Genomic DNA, 24959 nt, shown 5'->3' with positions numbered 1-24959 from the left:
GATCCATTCCACAGTGACCATTTTCCTATTATAAGTTCAATTCAAATACAGGTCCTATCATGTCCTAAAGGCCATATTTCTTCAAATTTCCACAAAGCAGACTGAAAAACCTGTTCCACTTGTGTCGTACTCGACACAAGTGGAACAATATGTACAGCAACAACATATTGTTGACACAACAGATCACATTACCAACCAAATATTATCTGCAGCAGAAATTTCCAACCCAAAATCTGACCAGTGCAAGCCTGTACACCAAAATCAGTGGTGGATTGAAGAATGCTTCAAAGCGAAATGAGAAAAAAAACCATGCTTGAAACCAGTTTTGCAAGTTTCCAACTACTACCAACCTAATTGTTTACAAAAAAAGTCAGAGCCAAAGCAAGACATATTAGGAACAAAGCAAAATGTGACTCCTGGATTAATTTTGCCTCAACCATTAACAAAAATACTGACACTCGAATTATATGATAAAAAAATACAACCTCTCAATGGGAAATTTCTGCCGCTGCAATCTCCGATAATACAATGGAATGGCAGGACCTATCCTCCACAACTGATATTGCAAATGCTTTAGCAGAATCTTTTTATAAAATTTCCGCCTCCTTTCAATGCATTAACATTGGGGAGGAATGCCATAAATTGAATTTTTCAACTAAACTGTCACTTCCGTATAACCAGCCCTTTACTATATCTGAGCTCAAAGAACCTTTGAGCAAATCCCCAAATAGTGCAGCAGAACCAGATGGTATTCACTACAGTGTGCTGAAGCATCTGTGAAGCTGACCTCCACAACAACTAGGTCCCAAAGGAACTAGTTGCTGTAGGTGACTCTATTGTCAGGGAAACGGGGAACATATTGTGCAAAAAGGATAGATGGAACAGGACCAGGGTATGTCTGCCAGGGGCAAAGGTTGTTGACACTGTAGGGCAGATATCATCCTTTAAGGGCACAAAGGGTGATATTCTTGTACACGTTGGCACTAATGATATTAAGAGTAGGAGACTGGCAGAATTACTTAACAAGTACAAGACAATACTCAAAAAAGCCGTGAATTAGGGTTGAATTTGAAAGTGTCTGCAAATCTGCCGAGACACGATAGGAGGGAGTATAGGGTGAGAGCCTTGTTGATCAATTTGGCCCTAGAGATATTGTGCAAGGCTCAAGGGGTAGAATTTTTCTCAGCCTTGTCTGTGCTTGTTAACAGGAGAGACTGCTTCTACAGGGATGGGATATACTTAAATAGAAAGGGTGCAAGAATATTTGCTGATGCTATCGAGGCAGAGTTAGGTGGGTCGGAAAACTGCTAGCTTGGGGGGATACATGGACTAATAGATTAACGGTAGCCGCTGGCGGAGGTAAAAGTGATTCTTGCACTACTTCTATTGAAATGCAATTGAGCAGCAGCCTAGAAAGCAAGGCAGTGGGAATTTCCAGGACTGCTGGGAGTCATAGTTGAACAAGTAAATACATGGACTGTGTTAAGGTAACTAAGAGTAGAAACAGGGGCATGTATACTTGCATGTACACCAATGCTAGGAGTATAGTTAATAAATTCGATGAGCTTGAAGTACTAATCAAGATATCAAAGGCAGATATTGTTGGCATATCAGAGACACTGTGCCACACAGACATAAGTAGTGCAGAACTGGAATTTGGGAAGTACAGTGTGTACAGAAAGGGTAGGCAGGACAGGAAGGGAGGAGGGGTTATGCTGTTAGTTAAGAAACACATAAAATCTAAGAAAGTGCATCCAATTGATGTTAGTGGACAATGCAATGTTAAGTCTGTTTGGTGTGATATAAGCACTGGAAAATGAAAAATGAGAGTATATGTTATAGGCCTAATGAATCTGATGAGTATGATGAACAATTGTGCAGAGAAATAAAGTGGGCCAGTAAATTAGAGTGTCTTATAATGGGGGATTTTAATTTCCCAGTATTTGTGGGTTGGTAACTCACACACTAGCAAGGCTTTTGTGGATTTATTGGATGATTGTTTTCCACAACAACATGTTCGGGAGGCAACTAGAGGGAGTAATACTCTTGATCTGGTTATCAGTAGTGATTCTTCAGGCATCAAGAATCTGTAGATAAAGGAATTGCTAGGTGGCAGTTGTCACAGTGTGCTGAAGAGGGATTTACTCAAAGAGGTAACTACCATCAAGGGTAAAGGGAAGGGTGTTTGCTTTCGTAAAGGTGACAATGGTGGTCTGAGACAGTATTTAAATTCTATACGGTGGAACCAACTGATGATGTTACCAACAACAAATTCAAAATGGGAAGCATTCAGAGAATTAATCTTGGAAACTGCTAGGCTTTTCATACCAACAAAGAAATATTGTTCAAGATTTATGCCTAAATGGATATCAGATGAACTATAATTTGACATGTGACAGAGAAGAAAATGCATGGGATACATATAAATTAACATGTGACACAGAAGCCTATGACAGATATAAGGTGGTCTGTAACTAAGTTACAAAGGAGGTTAGGCAGGCGAAGGCAGATTACGAGAAATCTTTGTCAAAGGATACAAAGAAAAGCAGCAAAGAGTCCTTTACTTATGTAAACTCTAGAAGGAAGGGGATGAATCAGATTGGTCCACTTGATATCGATGGTTCAACTGTTGATGATCCTGCTCAGGTAGCTAACAAACTAAATGAAATTTGCATCAAAATTCACACAAGACGAGTTATTCAGAGAGGGGAATGCCAGAGGTGTATTCAACTCTGGCAGTAAGCTATATAATCTTGTAATAACTGAGAGTAAAGTGGAGGTAAAATTGTTGAAGATAAACACAAGAAAGGCACCTGGGGTGGATGGAATCTATTCAGTTATATTAAAGGAGGTGGCAAAGGAAGTAAACAAACCCTTAGCCATAATTATGAAAGGGACTCAGGGGAGGTACCCATAGACTGGAGTTGTGCAAATGTGATCCCAATCCACAAAGGAGGATCAAAGGGAGAGAGGGTAATTACAGACCTGTTAGTTTAACTTCTGTTCCAGGGAAATTAATGGAGGCATTGTAGGATCATCTAGACAAGACTTCAGTTATAGCTTTGACACAGCATGGGTTTGTTAAGGGGAAGTCTTGTCTGACTAATTTGATTGTATGCTATGATGTAGTCACAAAAGAACTGGAGCAAAGAATAACTTTGATATCATATATTTGGATCTTAGAAAAGTCTTTAATACTGTTCCACATGGAAGACTGCTGCACAAATTGGAGCAGTGTGGCATTGGAGACAAATTGCTGCTATGGATAAAGGGACAGTTCAGTGGGAGAAGACAGAGAGTGGTAATCAATGGACACTGCTCATCGTGGACTAATGTTATTAGTGGAGTCCCTCAGGGTTCAGTGTTGGATCCATTGTTGTTTTCTGTATTTATAAATGATATTGATGATGGTATATCAGGCTTAATGTCCAAGTTTGCAGACGATACGAAGGTTGGCATGGTTGTTAAAGACACTAATGACAGAACACTGCTGCAACAGGATTCAGAAAAGTTGAGCAGATGGGCTGAGAGGTGGCAAATGAAGTTTAACATTGACAAATATAAAGTAATACATATGGGAAGCAGTAATCCCAGAGTAACATATCAACTCTGTGGTACCACATTGACAGTGGTAGAGAATGAAAAGGACCTGGGGATAATTGTGCAGGCAGATATGAAGTTTTCTGAGCAGTGCAGATGGTCTGCAAGAGTAGCTCATGGTGTCTTGTCAATGATATACAGGAATTTTTCTAGCAAGGATAAGGAGGTGATTATCCCCTTGTATAAGGCAATGGTCAGGCCACACCTTGAGTACTATATACAGGTCTGGAGGCCTCATTTTAAGAAGGATGTAGAGCTGTTGAAACAAGTACAGAGAAGGGCAGCAAGCTTAGTGAATGGAACAAAGGGTTGCTCTTACGAAGAAAGGCTTAAGTTTTGCAAATTACAGTGTCCGGAGACTGGGCACCTGCGAGGTGATCTGATTGAGGTGTATAAAGCCTTGAATGGTTTGAGCATACTCAATGTTGATGAGATTCTTCCTCTTGGTCAGAATAATCACCTGAGAAAGCATAAATTCAAATTGAGGAAAGATGGTTGTAGGACAGATGTGCAGAAGTATGCCTTTAGTCAGCGGGTGGTCGATTGCTGGAACAAACTTCCATCTGTCATTGTAGAAGTTGAGCTTAAATAGATTCAAGGCAGAACTTCACAAACATTTGAAGCGGGTGGATGGGTGAAATAACGGGTTTTTTTTTTTTTTTTTTTTTTTGGCTGATGCTATATTAGCTTTCTTTCTTGCATCATGTGCCTTTGCTAATGCTATTATGCTATTATTACTCTTTTATAACCAAATCTTCTCATAAAATAAATAAATTTTCTGCTTATACCCCAGGACGACCAAACAGTCAGAGGAGTTTTACAAGATAGTATTAGTATTAGTAACGGCCGCATGGTGCAAGAAAACCTATGGCTTATGCTGCACCAGCCAAAAAAAAAATCCGAACAAAACAATGATAAAAACAAAAAAAAAAAAATAAATAAATAAAATAAATAACTAAATAATAATAATTAATAAATAAAATTAAATAAAATAAAAAATAAATAAAAAGGAAATTAAACCTATAATCCTATGCGCTTCCCTTACCCGAAAGTACTATCCAGATGACCTTTGAATTTCCCCAAACTGTCGGCCTCTACCACCCATGAAGGCAACTTATTCCAGTAGTTTATAACTCGCTGGCTAAAATAAAACTTCCTGCAGTCCAATCTAAACATTTTCCCCCGTAATTTGAATTTATGTCCTCTAGTTCTAGCATCATTTATAATCTTAAAAATTTTGTCCTCATTCATTTTACTGATGCCTCTCAGAGCCTTAAACACCTCAATCAAATCTCCTCTAAGGTGTCTAGTTTCCAAACTCTGCAACACACATATTCAAAGTCTTTCTTCATAAGGACGCCCTTTTGCCGATCTCACCAGGCGAGTTACCCTTCTTTGCACCCTTTCAAGAAGCTCGATGTCTTTCTTTAGGTGCGGTCTCCATACTTGAACACAGTATTCCAAGTGTGGTCTAACATAAACCTTATATAATGGGATTATCACGTTGCTATCTCTACTTGCAAAAGTTCGATAGATCATCGATAGGACACCATGGGCCTTCCTTGCAACCTGTTCACAATGCTCAGAGAATTTCATGTCTGACTGTATCGTAACACCCAAGTCCCTTTCCTCCAGTACTGGGTTTAGTTGAACTCCACCAAGTGAATAAGTTTTTTTGGGATTACTGTTTCCCAGGTGTAATACCTTACACTTTGTTGGATTAAAGCACAGCTGCCATTTTTCTGACCATTCTTGAAGTCTATCTAGGTCTCTCTGAAGAAGCTCAGCTTGACAGTGATCATTAACTACTCTACCAATTTTAACATCATCTGCAAATTTAGACATCACGCCCTCTATCCCTTCATCAATGTCGTTTATGAAAATTAAAAACAACAGTGACCCTAATACTGATCCTTGGGGAACCCTACTTCTTACATCAACCCAATCTGAGGAATAGCCATTTATCACAACCCTCTGCCTCCTGCCCTGAAGCCATCCTTCTATCCATCTAAGGATTTTCCCAATGATTCCAACCTGTTCCAGCTTATAAAGCAACCGCTCATGTGGGACTAAGTCAAAAGCTTTGCTGAAATCTAAATAAACAATGTCGAAATTATTCCCTAAATCCAGCTCGTGAGTGACCCTTTTGAAATAGCGAACCAGATTTGTTAAACATGATTTTCCCTTTACAAAACCATGCTGAGAATTGAGAATTTCAATACGATCCAAATGATCCTGAATTCCACCCTTGATCATTGCCTCCATGATTTTCCCTACTACTGAAGTCAGACTGACAGGTTGATAATTTCCAACTTCACTTTTAGAGCCACCCTTATGTATGGGAGATACATTTGCACTTTTCCAATCCAAGGGAATCTCCCCAGAGTCTAGTGATGCTCGCATAATTAGCCTCAATGGTTCAATGCACTCGCTTGCCGCCTCTCTTAAGATTATAGGGTATATTCCATCAACTCCAGGAGCCTTACTGCTCTGTAGGCTCGAAAGTTTTTTCATTAAATAATCTTGCGAAATTTCAATATCATTAATTACATATTTTTTAACTTCACTCCCACAATTTCCCATTGCCACAAAACGTTTTTCATTTGTAAATATCGATGCAAAATAACTGTTGAGTTTATCTGCAACGCCAGCTGGTGTATTTATTACTATCCCCTTTCCCTTACGTAAAGGTCCGATCTGGTTTGTCCTGCTCTTCTTGGCATTTATATATGTGAAGAATTCTCTATCCCCCCTCTTTGCTCTGTTTGCTAGTGATTTCTCATAAACTGCCTTTGCCTGTCGAACCTTTTCTGTGGCTCTATTACACATCACCTTGTAGCTGTTATAGGCTTCAGTACTTTTTATTGCTCTGTAACCTTTCCATGCCACCTTTTTCTGCTCAAGTAATGCGACAACTTCACTATTAATCCAACTTGGAACCCTTCTCGTGGAGTATTTTTTTAATGGTATATACGCATTCAAGGCATCTGTGATTAAAGATGCACAGAATACAAGAAACAGCACTGTATTCAGCAGTCACGGGCTTGGACTCCGGTCACTCAAGGCATGTGTACTTATGCACCTGTACACCTGACCACTAGGCTACGGCATACATATCCTCTGTCATGGCATCATTGCTATATTTGTGCTATTCTAAAACCAGGCAAACATCCTTCTCTAGTTGAGTATTACAGACCAAAATATCTTTGACAAACTGTTTGTTCAAAATCTTTGAAAGGATGGTGCATAAGAGGCTCGCTTAGATCGTAGAATCCCAAAACCTTCTTCTTTCCGACACCAACATGGCTTCCTTAAAACAGATCTACCCTTGATTTACTTGTCAAAATTGAATCGAACATACATAACGCCTTCGTCATGAGGCAGCTATAGTGATGGTGAACTTAGATATTCAGAAAGCCTTGATACCATTTGGCATCATGGTATTATTAAAGATATACAGCAGTTAGGGCTGAGAGGCTACCTTCCTCAAATCATTCAGAACTTTTTAAGCTTGCACACCTTTCGAGTCTGTTATTGAAACGTACTATCAGCATCTCACATTCAAGAAGAGGGTGTCCCGCAGAGTTCCACACTGAGTGCTACCGTATTTGCGATTTGGATCAACAACATATTGGAAAATCTTCCAAAAACCATTCAAATATACATGTATGAAGATGACCTCACCATATCCTGCCAGTCACAAAGTTGATAAATACTGTTGAAAGATAATTACAAATTGCTCTTGCCAGAATAGAATCTTAGACCTTATGTAATGGATACCATCCATTACATAAGGTCCATTACAGAAATCCACCACTACTCACTTCTGCAAATTATGATCACTTCTCCTGATCCTGAGCTAAAGATCAATAACATTTCAATTCCTCTTGGTCTGGTACTGGATAATAAACTGAACTTTCAAGCCCATGTGGCCTGCCTTCGAACTCTCTGTTTTAAGAAGTTAAATATCCTCCGTTGTGTGTCATCCATGTCATGGGGTGCTGATTAACATACCTTGATCCATCTTTATAGAACTCTCATCAGGTCTCACTTGGACTATGGCTCTTTAGTGTATGACTCTGTGAGGAAAAGTACTTTAGAGCGATTGAACACGATCTAGCACAGTGCCCTGAGAGTTTCTCTATGGGCTTTCAGAACTTCTCCAGTTCAGAGCCTTTACATCAAAGCCCACAAGCCTCCCCTACATCTTCTAGAGGAAAACATTACTTTTGATGTATGTCACAAAAATCCAGTCTTCCTTCTCACTCTGGTTGGAGATTCCTGTACAATACCGAATGGAAGTCATTTTACAATAATAAACCAAATGAAAACTGACCTGCTGCACTTAGACTTAAAGAACTGACTCAAACATGGAATATAGAAATCAGCAATATATATCAGGACATGACGCCGCCTGATCCACCATGGACAAATATCCATTCAATATTGCACAGTTACACGAAACTCACTCTGCTTCTAATTCACAGGCCTATAAGATCTATACATCAAAAACTCAAACTACAACCAAACTGTGACATTCTGCTGGATCCCAGGGCATTCTGGGATAGCAGGAGATGAAAGAGCAGATCTTGCAGCCAAGCAACCAGATACTACTATTTCACAGACTTTTCAAGTTCCATATACCGATTACAAACACATTATCCAAAAAGCTTGTTATAAGAGCTGGTCAATAATGTGGAGTGGTTATCCAGGAAACAAACATTACCAAATAAAACCGGATCCAAGGCTATGGCTCTCAAGTTTCCAGAAAAGCAGGCAAGAAGAAATAATTCTAAGAAGGTTAAGAATTGGGCATACAACTCACTTCACTCACGTGTATCCCTTAGCCTTAGCGAGTGACAGTGCCCCACAATGCACAACGTACAACTGACTGTTCGTCATTTATTATTGGACCGCCCTCACCTTTTTAATATCCACTCAAACACCTTTAAATCAATTACTAGTGCACAGTCATCCTTAACATTATTGCAGATTCTTGGAGATGATCCTAATAAGAAAGAACTGTTTACCTTCCTAAATTGTATTGGTATATATAATAGTTATTACAATAAAGTTAAAATGTATTAACAATTAGAAAGACAGAATATGGCCCTGGCAGACAATGTATTGTTAAATTCCACAACAACAACAAAGCTCTCAGCATGTACTCCCTTCCTGTCATGTCTGGGCAGAGGTGCAGACACTTACAAATTCAGTCCTAACTTTGTCCTAATTTCCCAGCATTGTCCTGTACTTGTATTCTTAATATCATTAGTGCCCGTGTGTACAACGGTATACACAAAATACAACAGTATCACCTTTTGTGCCTTTGAAAGATAATATCTGCGTTACAGGTTCACTTACTTTTGCTCCTTGCAGACATACCTGGGCCTATTCCACTTATCTTTCTTGCACAACCTATTTCCCATTTCCCTGAAAGTAGAGGCACCGACAATAACAACCTCCTGTGGGACTAGTGCATTCTGCCTTGGAGATTGCCACTGTATTGCCTGATGCACAAGTGTGAGCAATGCCTTTGAGTTGATCAGCTTAGAGCTTGATGAGCCCCATTTTAATTCCTTTGAGTGTATCTACCCTATTCCTCAGACTGTCATAAATGCCAATCACAATGCTGAGTTGTTGCCTAATTTATTCACACTTTCTGCACTGAGCGCATGCACAGTGCAGAAAGTGTGAATAAATTTGAACACACACACACACCTCCTGAACTATTCATTTCTTGTTCCAGCAAGGTCCGATTTCCCAACATTTGCAGAAGTTACATTTTGTTAGGCCGTGATTCTAGGCAAATGAAGGTCTTGGAAATTGAGACATTTGTCCGTGTGTACAGTTGTGAGGCAGTTGTAAAGTTTATCACAGCATATTTTTTACTAGTGATTTGTTTTACCTAATTATATATTAAATATAATTAAGAATTGGCAGTCACCTACTTCACATGGAGACCATTTTAACCTCCGCATTATTATTTATTATTTTATTTTATTTTTTTCCTCCCAATTTCACTCTGAATTTACTGGAATACCATTCTTTTAACTTTGACTAACTCACCATTTTAGGGTTAATTTTTGGCTAGTGAATCCTGAAAATTCAAAAAGTCTCTTTTGTGAAAATATGCATCAAACTTGATAATATTTTATATATGATTTCTTTCAGTTACCAGTGAATTTAATAAAATTGAATAGAAAGTTATAGTTACTACTTCATTACCTTCTTAATTTATTGTTTTCCTGCTTTTTTTTGCATATTAATTTAGCTTTATTTTTATTTTGTCATAGATGTAATATTTAATATGTAATAGTTATGATTAGCATATTTAATTTGTCACTTCAAAACCCTTGCATATGGGCCCTGAAAATCCTTATTCTCTTTTTGCTCACGTTTTTCTTCTTTTTAACTTAAATTTTACTATTTAATACCCTTCTCATCTTCAGTCTAAATTGGTAGTTCAGTTTAGGTTTTCACCTAAAGTTTTAAATGGCTTTGTTCAGCACAATATAATATAAATGCTTCCAATAGTTTTTCATTAGGAATCCTTCATACAAGTGCCAGGCTTCCCACTGATGAAGTACCATTTTGCACTGAAACAGGGAAGTGGCAGAAATTTCTATAACTAGGTTGCTGTTTGCTTAAATATTTACCAGCATATCAGCTATGATGCTGTAGTGTCACAAACTTATGGTTTATTTTCTGGTTCATATGTTTAATTTTATGTTGGCTAATTTGGTTGCATCATCTTTAAGTAGTGCAGGCAAATACTTGGTGTACCTCTTGGATATTAACTGTTCTCAAATATTGAGACATTTGCCCATGTGTACAGACTTATGAATTTTATTGCAACAGCAAAACATTTGTGCCTTTTTACTAGCAGAAGGAATAACCTTGAAATAAAATATTATAGATCCCTAGATGGCAACAACTTTCTGATGAAAAATTTTAAATCAAATACAGTCAGTCCTCATATAACATGATAGTTGTGTCCCTAGAAACCGTCATGCAATATAAACAACAGGCCCTATGGAAAAAATAGGGTTAGGTGCTGACCAACCAAGATTGAACACACATTTGTAACCAAAACATTACCAAACACAATAAATCATCGTAATAAAATACGTAAATATTTTATTATGACTATTATGTAATAAAATATTGCTAATACTTTTGCTTCTATCGTAAGCAAACTTGTTTTTTGTTTGATTTTCTATCCAAACAGATAACAGCCGTTCCATCTCTTCCAATTCTTTGTGTCTTGATCTAATGGATTTTAATTACACTTTGAGTTGTTCCTGCTATGAAAGTTGTTTTTATTTTCTCTGCATTCTTTGTAATTCTCGGCATTGCCTCATTTAAGCCTGTAGCACGTGCAATATCACATGGTCTTTCATTTTGCTAAAAGTGTTTCATAATTTCATATTTTTTCTCTATCAACAGAGGCGTACTGGCCATAAGCCTTACCGGGGAAACCCCGATGTGATTTTGGCCATAAACCATAGTATGAGGCCACTAGAAATTTTCCCAAGTAATAATTTTTGATCCAGTCCGCCTCTGTTTATTGATATTGCTTTCCTTTTTCTCTCTGAATCTGCAGTGTCTTCACCAGAACGCTTCCTTTTCACACTTTTTAAGAATTTTATTCATTTTTAGGGAATAAAGCACAATTACAAAATGAGGAGGCATGCTTGGTACACATAAACAAAGCTGCGCGCGTGTAACAACCGAATAAGCAACACCGTAAAGGCAGAGATACACTATGAACACCTCACATTTTACTAAAACACATTTCTGGGGGTTATTACCATAAAACAATAAAAACAATTTCCAGTTGCGTTTCTGCCAGTGGAATCTGTTATAAACTGGTAGTAAACTCAATCTAATTGCATTTGCAATAATACAGATCTTTTCTTCATTCCTATCGTGTTGCATTCAGTTGGGGTGATTCCACGTTCGACTGTCATTTCTTGTAAACACAAAGTCGAATCGTGCATAGGCGAATTTGGTTTGTATTATATACGATATCGTTCCCCTATTTATAAATTGTGTATGATCGAATTCATGTAGTGTAAACACGTGTTATACGAGGGCTGACTGTATGTTGGAAAAAACAAAAAAACAAAGAAAAAAAAAAAAAGGAAATGTTTTCGTTTCAACATCTTTAAGTTAAGTTTTCATCAATAGAACACCATCTCATAACAGCATAACACAGTAAACCCCTACTATTTATGGTTTACGTATTCGTGGTCACTGATTTAATATAAAATGAAACCTAAAAAAAATGTGAATTTTAAAGTGCTGTGAACATTTTCGCCATAAAAAATATGGGTGTGGCTAAAATCATCTTGCCTGGTCAAAACAGCGCTCAAGTGGGCAGGGAGAGGGGTAACACAATCGCTAGCATGGATATTTCCCACGAATCCTTGTTCAGTTTGTATGTGCTTGTTATGGAAGGTATCATCATTTACTTTTAATTGATATGCTTACAAAAGTGAAAAATCTATCATTTTGCAATGTGTTAGTGTGAACAGACTTTTTCGACTGTATTAACAGTTAAAAGAAAGTGACTATTGTGGACAAGTTCTTTTCTAACCCCTATTAAAATATAGGGGTTAGAAAAGAAAAAAATATAGTGGGTTAGAAATTCGTAGCCACATATTTTTATGAGGCTACAAATAATAAGGAAATTGTGAAAAGATCAGAGGGTGGTGACATTAGTGAGTAAAATTGAGTTATTAGACAAAATTTCTAATGGTGAAAGTGTCATGTCAGTGACAAAACATAAAATCAATGAGTCAATGGTATGATCATTTAAGAAATTGGAAGAAAAATTCCACCGTAGTGTCCATGAAAATGCGCTATTGCTTTAAAAATTTGCTCTGTAATTCGTGATGTTAAATTAGAAAATGTGGAAAAGGCTTTAAATTTGTGGATAGAAGACTGAACTCAAAATAAAATTCCGTTAAGTTCACTCATCATTCATGAAAAGACAAAACACCTTTATCAACACTTTAGCGAAACTGGTGATAGCACTAGCAGGATTTTTTTAGCTAGCAAAGGCTGGGTTTTTTTTTTTTTTTTTTTTTTTTTTAATGTAAACCCCAAACACAAGAGGTATTAGAACCGATAGTACTTGGTACTGTGCTTGGGTTGGAGGTTGAGAAAACGAAAGAAGATATTTGTTGACATTGGACTTGAACTTCTGTAGACTGTAATTTTCAGGAAATACGTATGCAGGAAGGTTGTTCCTGAAAACAGCAGTTGAATGAATAAACGAGGAAGATGAAAAGTTGGTTCAGTGAGTTTGAAGTTGGACAGTAAATGGATGTTGGCCATTGGTGGCACATGTTGGGACTGTTTTGAAAGAGAGAGCAGGAATTATAGAAGCCAATCTAGAAGAATAGTGCCCAAGTATCTGTAGAAGAGGCATGCAGCAGAAACAGTACGTCTATGAGACAGCGAGTGGAGAGACTCTGTTAGAGATGAATAATTAATTAACCTAACTGCTCTCTTCTGAATGGAATCAAGAAGCCTGAGAGAGGTTTTGGGGGCACCGCCCCAGATGTGGGAACAATTTTCCATGGTAGAGTGGATTTGCGATTTATACAGAGTAAAGTAACGCTTTACTCTGTATAAGTAAAGCGTTGGAAGAAAAGTAACGCCGAGAGCAAAAGAGAAAACCAAATTTTTTAGATGCAGAGGAAGCAATATTTGTAATGTGCTTCTGCTAAGAGAGATTACAAGTCAGGGTAATCCCCAAAAGAGATATATCATTTTGCCTAGAAATCAGAGTGTCACTAAAGATAAGCATAGGAGCAGAAGAATCCTTTTTGCGAGATATAAGACAAGACTGAGTTTTAGAAGGGTTGAAATCAACTAAGTTGCCTTTTCCTCACTGGAGAATTACCTGAAGATCAGCATTTAAGGAATTGGTAGCAGATTTTCGAAAAGTTGAAGCTGATTGAGCAGGGCAAGGTTTCTAAAAATGGAATGTGGAATGCAACGTGCCATCATCGGCAAAACTATGGATAGGATTTCCAATCAATGGAAGAAGGTTATTAATATACAAGAGGAAAAGAATGGGAGAAAGAACTGAACCTTGAAGGACACCAGCATTAGTAGAGAAGTTAGAAAACCATCACCCTCAGTGAGCGATCAGAGAGAAAACTGGATAACCAATTACTAAAAACAGTTGACAAACCATAAGATGGAAGCTTGTTTAGAAGACCTTTATGCCAAACACGATCAAAAGCCTTTGAGATGTCAAGAGCAACAGCTTGTGTTTCACCGAACCTTTCCATTGAATTAGTCCATAAATGGGTAATATGAGCCAGAATATCACCAGTGGATCGACACTGATGGAAGGTTTCTAGTTAGTTTAAGAGTTGGCGGTTAATTGATTTCATCATTACTTTAGAAAGAGTAGAAGTAATTGCAATGGAACGATAATTCGATGGGAGGAATTTGTCACCCTTTTTAGGAACTGGCTGGATATGAGCAAATTTCCAACCAGAAGGAAAAACACCTTTAGAATAAGAAAGTGAAAAAAGGCGACAAAGAATAGGAGTAAGTTCAGGAGCACAGGTTTTGGGAACAAGTGGAGAAATACCATCAGGACCTGGAGCTTTCTAAGCATCGAGATTCGTCAAAATCCTTCTGCTATCCTTTTGACGGAAGACCACAGGAGTCATTGAATGGAACATGTTGGGAATGGTGGGAGGTGTTTTACCAAATTATCAATACATGACCTGAAAGAAAAATGGGATGCTAGCAGGTCAGCTTTATACTTGGCTGAAGTGACAACAGAACAATCTGGTTTGGACAGAGGTGGGAGCAGAGATGGGCAAAACTTGTGGCCAATAGCTTTGGCAAGAGACCAGAATGCTTGGTTACCATTAGGGCAAGAAGCCAGTTTTCTACTCTTAGCCTGTTCAAAATCTAGTTTGGACTGATTAATAACTGCTTTACAATTGTTGCGAGCTTTGGTGTAGGCAGAAAATGAAACTGAAGAATTAGAAACAAGCCAATTATGAATGTAACATTCTTCTCTTGAACAGCCTTAGCACATTTATTGGAAAACCAATGTTTAGATAAAGGACGAGATTTTAAAGTGGCGTTTGGGATAAAGGATTCCATTCCTGCAAGAATAATTTTACTGACACAATCTGAACAAACATTGGCATCAGAAGTTTTGAAACAGTAATCCGACCCAGGAAAAAAAGAAAAGAAATCTCGCAGGTCATCCCATTTTGCATTCTTGTAATGCCAAACAACACGAGGTTGGGAATAGCCATGAGATAAAGGCTCCATTGGAGAAGAGACAGTCACCAAGTTGTATCTGAAGTGCCTAAAGGACCTCTCACTTCAACCTTGTACTTAGAAGGGTTTTGTGAGAAAAAGATCAAGTGTGTTGGCTGTATGATTAGGATTGTCCGGTATTCTTGTAGGTAAATGAACAATCTGTGCAAGGTCATTAGTAATTGCAAAAGCCTCAGCATCTCGACCAGCTGGGTCGGTGTGACTAGAAAACAGAAGCCAGCTGGAGTTGTGAACATTAAAATCACCAAGGAAAATTACCTCACTGTTAGGAAAGTTGGACTGGAGGAAGTCAAGTTGCAAAGAGAGGAAGTCAAAGAGCTCCAAGTGATTAGTGGAATTGGGAGAACGGTAGAGACAACAGATGAATTTGACACAATGAGGTAGAGAGATTTTAATCCAGAGAAGATCGAAAAGAGGAGATTCCAAATTATCAAGTCTTTGACAGGGAATATCGGAATGGACATATACACAAGTAATACCTTTGAGTTGAAAGAAATCACACAGCGAATAATTTAGCCAACTGAGATGAGCAGTAGTTGAATCAACGGATTACTGAGATTCTGTCAAAAAACGTACATGGGATTTGGCAGACTGGGAGTGGAAAGTGGAAGTGGACATTTTTGAGAATAGAACTGAGACCACGTATATTTGTGAAATGAAATAGGAAGTGTTTGGGAGGTTTAGATCTTTTCACAGATAAGCGTACTCTATTAGTTTCACAATTCATAGTGTATTTAATAGTAAGAAAAGGTGGGGGGGGGGGACATGCTGTATGAAGTAATGAAATTTTTGGATATGGATATGGCGTACACATGGTAAGAATATACCCAGATCCTTGACGTAACATGGCCTCGACAATGCTTCCCGCATACACATTACCCGGACTCCCTCCAGTCACTGTCTGGCAGAGTAGAGGTAGCAAGATTATACACTAGCTGATCCGGAAGCCTCCTAGAGAGTTACCAATAGGTTCAGTCCGGTGTACTAACTAGCGGCCGGCTTGCAAACACCGTTTTAGAGCTGTACCCTCGAAATGAAAGGAATATTGGATCTCGCCACGATGTTCATCATAACCTCAAAAGTCATCAATCATATTGCATGATGGAAGAGATGGGGAAGGGTTGACCGGAACTTAGCTCTAGAGACTAAACATGGGTTCCACCACTTCAAGCTTCCAATAAGCAAAGTGGTGGCTTAAGTTTTGCAAATTACAGAGTTTGGAGACTAGGCACCGGCGAGGTGATCTGATAGAGGTGTATAAGGCTTTGAATGGTTTGAGCATGCTCAATGCCAATGGGATTCTTCATCTTGCTCAGAATAATCAGCTCAGAGGGCATAAATTCAAATTGAGGAAGGACGGATGTCGGATAGATGTGCGGAAATTTGCCTTTGGCCAGCGGGTGGTTGGTTGGTTGGTGGAACCGACTTCCATCACTTGTTGTTGAAGTTGATAGCCTAGTGGTGTGTTTTTTTGTTTTTTTTTTTTTTTTTTTTTGGCTGATGCTGAATAAGCTTGCTTTCTTGCATCATATGCCTCTACTAATGCTAATGCTAATGCTATTGCACCGGTCGATGAGAGTCATCTACCACCTAGTACTGCCTGGTAACATAGAGGGGCAGCATTCCTCCAAATGGTCTGGCCGCCACACCTCGACCCCTGCTTACGTTGGTTCACACCTGGGTGGTCACCCACCATGTACTTGTGCATGGAGGTTATACCCAGGATTACTAACAGTCCCACCATCGTGAAGGTGCAAGCAGAGGATTTGGCTGTCACAGACCGTCCAGACTTTGCTGAATTTGGGTCCACTTGACTTGAGTCTCACCCGAAGTAAGGTTTAAAATATGGCCTTCATAACGTGAAACTTGTAGGTGAGTCTGCATTAGCAGATTTCGTGGCCGCAGAAAGTTTTCTGCATTAAAAAAATTAATTACAGACAAAGGATATGTTCCCGAACAGGAGTTCAATGCAGATGAAACTGGGTTTTGTCTGCATTGAAATGTTTTTTTTTGGAAGATGTTTTTTTTTTTAATTTGTTTTGGAAGAGAATGCCAACCAGAATATACTTAACACAAAATGAAAAATCTGCTCCTGTATTCAAAGCTTCCAAAGATAGGCTTACCCTTTTTAGCAAATGCTAGTGGACACATGATCAAACTGATGCCCTTGTATAAATTGCAGAATCCACATGCTTTGAAGGAAAAGAATAAAGAACATCATCCAGTTTATTGGAAATCCGATAAAAAAGCTTGAGTTACAACTACACTTTTTAGAGAGTGGTTTAATGATAACTTTGTGCGAGAGGTGGAAAGTTACTTAGCTTCAAAATATTTGACTTTCAAAGTTCTGCTTCTTATTGATAACACACCAGGACATCCAAGCAAGCTAGCATTTGAACACCCAAATGTTGAAATTGGGTTTTTGCCACCCAACACCACATCACTTTTACAACTGCTAGACCAAGGTTGATTGCTGTGTTGTACGTCCTATGTTAGGGGAGATTTTACTGGCTTAATTGAAAAAATGGAATGGGAGTCGGACTTAACTGTAAGTCAAAGTTTGAAAAATTTTAACATTGCAGATTGCCTGATCAACATCATGGCATCAGTTGATGAGATATGAGTATCTACAATTAATGCGTGTTAGCAAAAATTGTGGCCAGAAGTGGTTGTTGCTAAAACAGTCCCCAATGTCAATGAACTAGTTGCCGATATTGTAGCAATCGCACAGGGAATAGAAGGCAGGGGCTTTGAAAACATCAATGTAACAGACATTCAGAAACTTATTAAGACTCATGCAGATGAACTTACAATAGAAGAGTTGGGTGAATTAATGACATGGTCAAATTAGAACGAAAATGATCCTGAGGAGGAAGATCTTGACGTTGTTAGAGCAGAATTAAATAACAGATCATTAAAGGAAATCTTTAGCCTCTCCCGTAACCGAGTGGTCAGGAGCGGGAGTGCAGTAGCACACGCTCTTTGAGTAGACCGGGGTTCAAGCCCCTGACTGCTGAATACGGTCGATCTGCCAACCCGCACTGGACCAGCGTGGCAGATTATGGTCCATTTCCCTCAGCATGAATTGTTGAGGAGGCTTCCATCCTGCAGTGGGTTGATAATGGCTGCACTTTACTTTTTTTTTTTTTTTTTTTTTAGCCTCTCCATACAACTTTCAGAAAAGGTGGTGGAAATGGATCCTAATTTGGAAAGAAGCATCAAGTTTAAATGAGACCTAGAACAATTACTCTTGCTTACTCAATAGTTTTTTATTGCCTTTCTCAATAAAAAAACGAAGAAACAAACTTCGATTACGAGTTATTTTTTCCCCAGAAACCCATATTCTTGATATGTTTTTGAAAGATTTGCTTGAAATTTCTAATAAATGTTACATTTAATATTAAATTGTTTCTTATTTTCATTTCGATACCTTATGCTTGTATTTCACTAGGTACTGTCTATGTTTGTCTGTGTATATATAATACATACATAGACAAAATTTTAGACTAGTTTTTTTTTATATATTTCATACTTTGGAATGGAACCCTTTTATTACTATGGGTGCTATAACTTAGTATTCACTTTTTCGGTATTTGCGCCATTTATCAGGAACGTAACCCCACAAATAGTGTGGGTTTACTGTATAGCATAAAGTCACTGCCTTTCAACCTAGCCACTGGGCTAGGATGAAAGGCAAGTTTTATTTTTACACTCTTTAAAGACACGCAGTCAGAAAAAAAAACAAAATAATGATAGCAAGCAAATGCGACTTCTTTTATGAGGCTTTTCTAAATCCTTTTAAAAAATTTTAAGGAATGCAGAGTTCTGTAAAATGAGCAGCATGTGTAATACCTGTGATAATCACTTTCAGCTACCTCTGTTTTAATATATTGTCAAGTTTCTTTGAATATTCATAAGTAATTTTTTATTTTTAATAATATGGCTTTGTAAAGGTAGTTTTTTTTATTTTTAATAAATGGCTTCATGAAGGTATTTTTTTTTTAATAATATGGCTTTATTTTTAATAATATTATGGCTTTAAAAAAAGGACAAAGAAATCTTTGTTTTTTTATTGCTATTATATTTTATATATTATTATAATTAATAATTACGTCTGGTAGGTAGCTGATTTGTATTACATCATTGGTATGCTTATATTGATTATACAACAATCGCTAAGTATTGTCTTAAATTTTAATTTATTACTTAGCATGTGGCCCATGATCAGGAAGTAGGATATGTATTATAGCATGTGTATTTTTTTTTCATTGTTATTTAGATCTATGTAATAAGCTTTCTTACAAGCCCTCAGCAGTGTTAAAGGCTTGTAAGAAAATGGAAAAGTTCTCTGAATAGGCCAGTATTCAGAGAACTTTTCTCAATATTTAGAACAATTTTGAGACTACACGTTACCTATAATGGGCAAGGTATAGTCTCAAAATAATTCTCTTTGAATGGGGAAAGCATGAACATCAAAGTTGTTGCATACTTCAAAATAATTGGCGCCTCCATAGCCAGGTGGGCAGGAGCAGCAGTGCGTAGCACACGCTGCTTGATTAGACCGGGGTTCGAGCCCGTGACCACCAAATATGGAGGATGCGGAAAGGTCAGGGAATAACCACCGCATCTCCACGGAGCAATATAGCATTAGTTGCTAATGCTCCTAAAAACAAAATAACAACAACAATTTCAAAATAACATTAAAAAATGTATAATTGTTATTATGTGATTGTTCTCTTAAATGATATTATAATAGGGTTTTTCAGTTTACTTTGTTGAATTTACGAAGGAAATTTAGCAAAGCAGAAATGAACACAATAATTGGTTTATCTGTTTTAGTATATTATGTAATTTGTGTATTTGTTAATAACATTCATTCATTTTTGTACTACTTGTAAAAGAATAAGAGAAGTTGACCTCAGTATGATACGTAGAACACTTCCATATAATACTTTCTAGAAATTAAAAAGACAACAATTAAAAAAATAAAAATTGAAAATCTTATATTACAGTAAGAAATAATTAACGATAATTAAAAATCAAATGAACACAATTAAAAATCAGTTTAACGCAATTTAAAATTAAGTCAAAAATTAATATAATGAAAAAAACTGCAAAATGATTTAAAATGATTTTCTTTCCTGAAGCTGACAATGCTTTTCAACCGTATGTCGTGAGCACGGAACTTAAATAGGGATCATTTGTCTTCGCGCATGCACGTAAAGGACCATGAGTCAGAGATTAGATATGGCCGGCAAACATTAACAGAATTCTCATGTAATTTAATTTAAACTGTTTCTGAAATTAATAGTCTCGTATAATTACATTGAACACTTAAGTATTTTGGCCTCATTAAATAAAAAAATATGTTTTTCATTAATGACATGAAAGGCTAATTCTGACGCTGCTGAACGAGAAGCACGAACTGAGGGCTGCATGTTGATTAACACGAAAATTCAGAGGAAATGCGTAGAACCCTGATAAGATGAGTCACAATCACTGCAAGAAATGCTGTATGCTAGGTCATTTATTTGTGTTGCAAACGAGGAAAGAACTGAGCGATTGTTCAGTATAGTGTGTAATTTCCATATTGGCCTGGCTACCATTGTCAATTCGGTATCTTTAAAGAATCTGTTAAGTTGTTTCTGCCACTGTTCAACATATGGGACAGAAATAAAATATTTTTTGATATTACTATTGTTGGTTGGTGTATTTTTTTTTCTATTCTATTTTTTAGCTTATACCCTAATTCTGTCTGTGCAAATGTGTATTCAAAATTTACATTGGAATATATAGTAGATATTCTTTGAGATATGTTAAATAATAACTCGATACCGCTTAATTATATGAAGCTTCCTATTAAGGAAATTTTTCACTTAATTAAGCTTTTAGTTGAAGCCAACTATATCACCTTTCGAGACAAAGTATACAAACAAACGTATACAAACAAACAAATTTTTGGTTTGCCAATGGGATTAAGTCTGAGTAGCCTAATATCGGAGATCTATCTCTCAACAATTGAACATATACATTTGACGCCTTTTCTACCCCGTAGAGGTTGGGAGGTATTTAGTCGATGTTCTAGTCATTACCGATAGTAGCACTATCCAACACATTTTACATTCATTTAATAATATTCATTCTAGACTCAAATTTACATTGGAGAGGGAGAATATGGATACTGAGTCATTAAATTTTCTAAATTTCACGGTTACTCGGGACGTGAATAAAATCCAATTTAACATATATTGTAAACCTACAAACACCGGTATGCTTCTGCATTATAACAGCCATCACCCGTTCATCTACAAAAGATCAATATCTCAATGCTTATAAATATTAAACGATGGAATCTGCTTTGGGCTCAGAAATACAAATATTAACCAGCATATTCTTAAACAGGGGTTACCCACTTATTACAATAGACAGAATTAGGGTACAAGCTCAGGATAGAATACATAAAAATACACCAACCAACAATAGTAATATCAAAAAATATTTTATTTCTTTCCCATATGTTAAACAGTGGCACAAACAACTTAAAAGATTCTTTAAAGATAACGAATTGAAAATAGTAGCCAGGCCAATACGGAAATTACACACTATACTGAACAATCACTCAGTCCTTTCCTCATTCGCAACACAAATAAATGACCTAGTATACAACATTTCTTGTGATGATTGTGACTCGTCTTACCAGGGTTCTACGCATTTCCTCTGAATTTTCGTGTTAATCAACACATAATCTCAGTTCATGCTTCTCGTCCAGCAGCGTCTGAATTAGCCTTTCATGTCATTAATGAAAAACATATTTTTTTATTTAACGAGGCCAAAATACTTAGTGTCCAACATAATTATTTATATGAGACCGTTGTTTCGAATTGTAGAAACCGTTGGAATTAAATTACATGAGAATTCTATTAATGTTAGTCAGCCATATCTAATCTCCAACTCATGGTCCTTTACTTGCATGCGCGAAGGCAAATAATCATTATTTAAATTCCATGCTCACCCCTATTCTGTAATTTTCAATCCTGTGATCACGACATACAGTTGAAAAGCATTGTCAGCTTCAGGAAAGAAAATCGTTTTGCAATTTTTTTTTGTTATATTAATTTTTGACTTAATTTTAAATTGGGGTAAATTGATTTTTAATTGTATTCATTTGGTTTTTAAAACCTGTGCTCCTGAACTTACTCCTGTTCTTTGCCACCTTTTTTCACTTTCTTATTCCAAAGCTGTTCCCATGCTTGGAAATTTGTTCATATCCAGCCAGTTCCTAAAAAGGGTGACAAATCCCTCCCATCCAATTATCGTTCCATTGCAGTTACTTCTACTCTTTCTAAAGTAATGGAGAAATCGATTAATTGCCAAATCTTAAACTACCTAGAAACTTTCCATCTGATTAATGATCACTAGTATGGATTCCGCCAGTGTCGATCTATGTTACCCATTTATGGACTAATTCAGTGGAAAGGTTTGGTGAAACACAAGCAGTTGCTCTTAACATCTCAAAGGCTTTCAATTGTGTTTGGCATAAAGGTCTTCAAACAAGCTTCCATCTTATGGTTTGCCAACTGTTTTTTGTAATTGGTTATCCAGTTTTCTCTCTGATCGCTCACTGAGGGTGATAGTAGATGGCTCTCTGTCTTCTAACTTCTCCACTAATGCCGGTGTCCCCCAAGGTTTAGTTCTTTCCCCCACTCTTTTCCTCTTGTATAATAATAATCTTCTTCCATTGACTGGAAATCCTATCCATAGTTCTGCCAATGATAGTACATTGCATTCCACTTTCCATTTTGAGAAACCTTGCCCTGCTCAATCAGCTTCAACTTCTCAAAAATCTGCTACCAATTCCTTAAATGCCGATCTCCTGTAATTCTCCAGTAGGGCAAAGACAAAGTTAGACTTATTGAACTCGGTCTTGTCTTATATCTCGCAAAAAGGATTCTTCTGCTCCTATGCTTATCTTTGTTGACACTCCGATTATTAGGCAAAATGGTATATCTCTCTTGGGGATTACCCTGGCTTCTAATCTCTCTTGGCACAAGCACATTACAAATATTGCTTCCTCTGCATCTAAAAAACTTGGTTTTCTCTTTCGCTCTCTGCATTACTTTTCTTCCAAAGAGCTATTCACTCTGTACAAATTGCAAATCCACCCTACCATGGAATATCGTTCAAACATCTGGTGTGGTGCCCCCAAAACCTCTCTCAGGCTTCTTAATTCCGTTCAGAAGAGGGCAGTTAGGTTAATTAATGATTCATTTCTAACAGAGTCTCTCCACTCTCTGTCTCATAGACATACTGTCTCTGCTGCATGCTTCTTCTACAGATATTTCCATGGGCACTGTTCTTCAGAATTGGCTTCTATAATTCCTGCTCTCTCTTTCAAAACAGTCCGAACACTTGCTACCACCAGCCAACATCAATTTACTGTCCAACTTCAAACTCACAGAACCAACTTTTCATCTTCCTCGTTTATTCATTCAACTTCTGTTTTCTGGAACAACCGTCCTTCATAAGTATTTCCTAAGAATTACAGTCTACAGAAGTTCAAGTCCAGTGTCAACAAATATCTTCTTTCGTCTTCTCAACCTCCAACCCAAGCATGGTACTAAGTACTATAGGTTCTAATACCTCTTGAGTTTTGGGTTTACATAAAAAAATATATATATATATTGTTAATTATTTCTTACTGTAATTTAAGATTGTTTTCGTTTTAATTTCTAGAGAGTATTATGCGGAAGTGTTTTACGTGTATTCAGGTAAACTTCTCTGATTCTTTTACAAATTTTGATATCAATGTAGAACGTATTGAGCATTATAGGTCTTGTTCATACCATCAAATATTATAGTACTACATATACAGTAATTTTTCTTTCTAGATCATGACATACCGCCATCAACAGTTCTTGCAGAAATATTGGTAAATATGATTAGTTTTATGATTATTAATAAATATTGTTAAGAGAATAATAAACACAGTTAAGGTGATTAACAATTCAATTTAGTTTAAATGTGCATTTATTAGGTTCTAAGGCTGCCAGATTTTGGAGATGCAACTGTTTTAATGCTTCTGTTTTATTTTGTTTTTCTGGAGAAAGCTGATATAAGGAATTCTTCATGTTGTGATCTAGTATATATGTCCACTTTTATTAATATCTATGTAGTTCACGTAATATATTCAAATGTTGTCTATACTGTGTATCAATATATATACTTGATCATGTTGTGATCTAGTAAATATGCCCACTTTTATCTGTGGACATATATCTGTGTGGTTCACATAATATATTCAGACGTCCATATTGTGTATCTGCCTTGTGTCACTAGTACACAGCTACTAAACTTCTCACAAGGGCTGTTTTTCATCTTAGTGAGAAATTGTCTGCATCAACACCAATCAGTTTTCCAAAGTTGAATTGTATTTTCATGTTTTTTATGATTTCTGTGTTTTGATTTGGTTGAGAACAGCAATTTCTTTTGAAAAATGGAACAACAATATTTAAGGTGAAAATAAACAAATTTAGGTTTTCAAACAATAAAAATTTAATGTTCATGATAATGTCTGTCAAAAGAATGACTTAAACATAAATATGTTAAACAATATTTAAAATAATTAAATGCATAAGGCATAATACTTTAAGAGTTTAGTATCTATATAATATCGGTGTTTAGATACACCATAAACACTCTTAAAAAAACTACAAAGTATTTGTTGTGGGTCATTTGCTCTTTCTCATATTGTGCTCTGCCTTCACGACGAGTTGCCATGATACTGCACTACCTCAAATAAGTAACGCTTCACTAATAGAGAAGACTATTGTTACTTATTCTCAGTGAGTACCACCACCCAGACATGTTTCAAGGCTATTGGCCTATCATCAGTGGGTGGGCAGGTACCCTAGTATTGCAGACATGACGACCCAGTTGTGAAGTTAATCGCACAATATGAGAGATGCCAAAAGGTGTATAAGATAATATTTAAAATAATTAAATGCACAAGGCATAATACTTTAAGAGTTTAG

The 24959-nt window shown here is 36.9% G+C and overlaps 1 protein-coding gene across 1 annotated transcript in view; it reads left to right on the top strand.

The window, feature by feature from the left end:
• LOC150084737 (RNA polymerase II-associated protein 1) overlaps positions 1 to 24959 on the top strand; it is a 630471-nt gene that overhangs the window by 56781 nt on the left and 548731 nt on the right. Inside the window, exon 4 of the mRNA XM_090376342.1 lies at positions 23817 to 23857. Within this exon, the coding sequence (XP_090232468.1) occupies positions 23817 to 23857 (41 nt within the window). The remainder of the gene's footprint in view (positions 1 to 23816; positions 23858 to 24959) is intronic.

Source organism: Mastigoproctus giganteus, chromosome 6 (genome assembly GCF_048544385.1).
Source record: "Mastigoproctus giganteus isolate SK-2022 chromosome 6, ASM4854438v1, whole genome shotgun sequence".
Lineage (NCBI taxonomy): Eukaryota > Metazoa > Arthropoda > Arachnida > Uropygi > Thelyphonidae > Mastigoproctus > Mastigoproctus giganteus.
The sequence above is the reverse complement of the archived record's forward strand: the minus strand, read 5'-3'. Positions and strand labels throughout refer to the sequence as shown.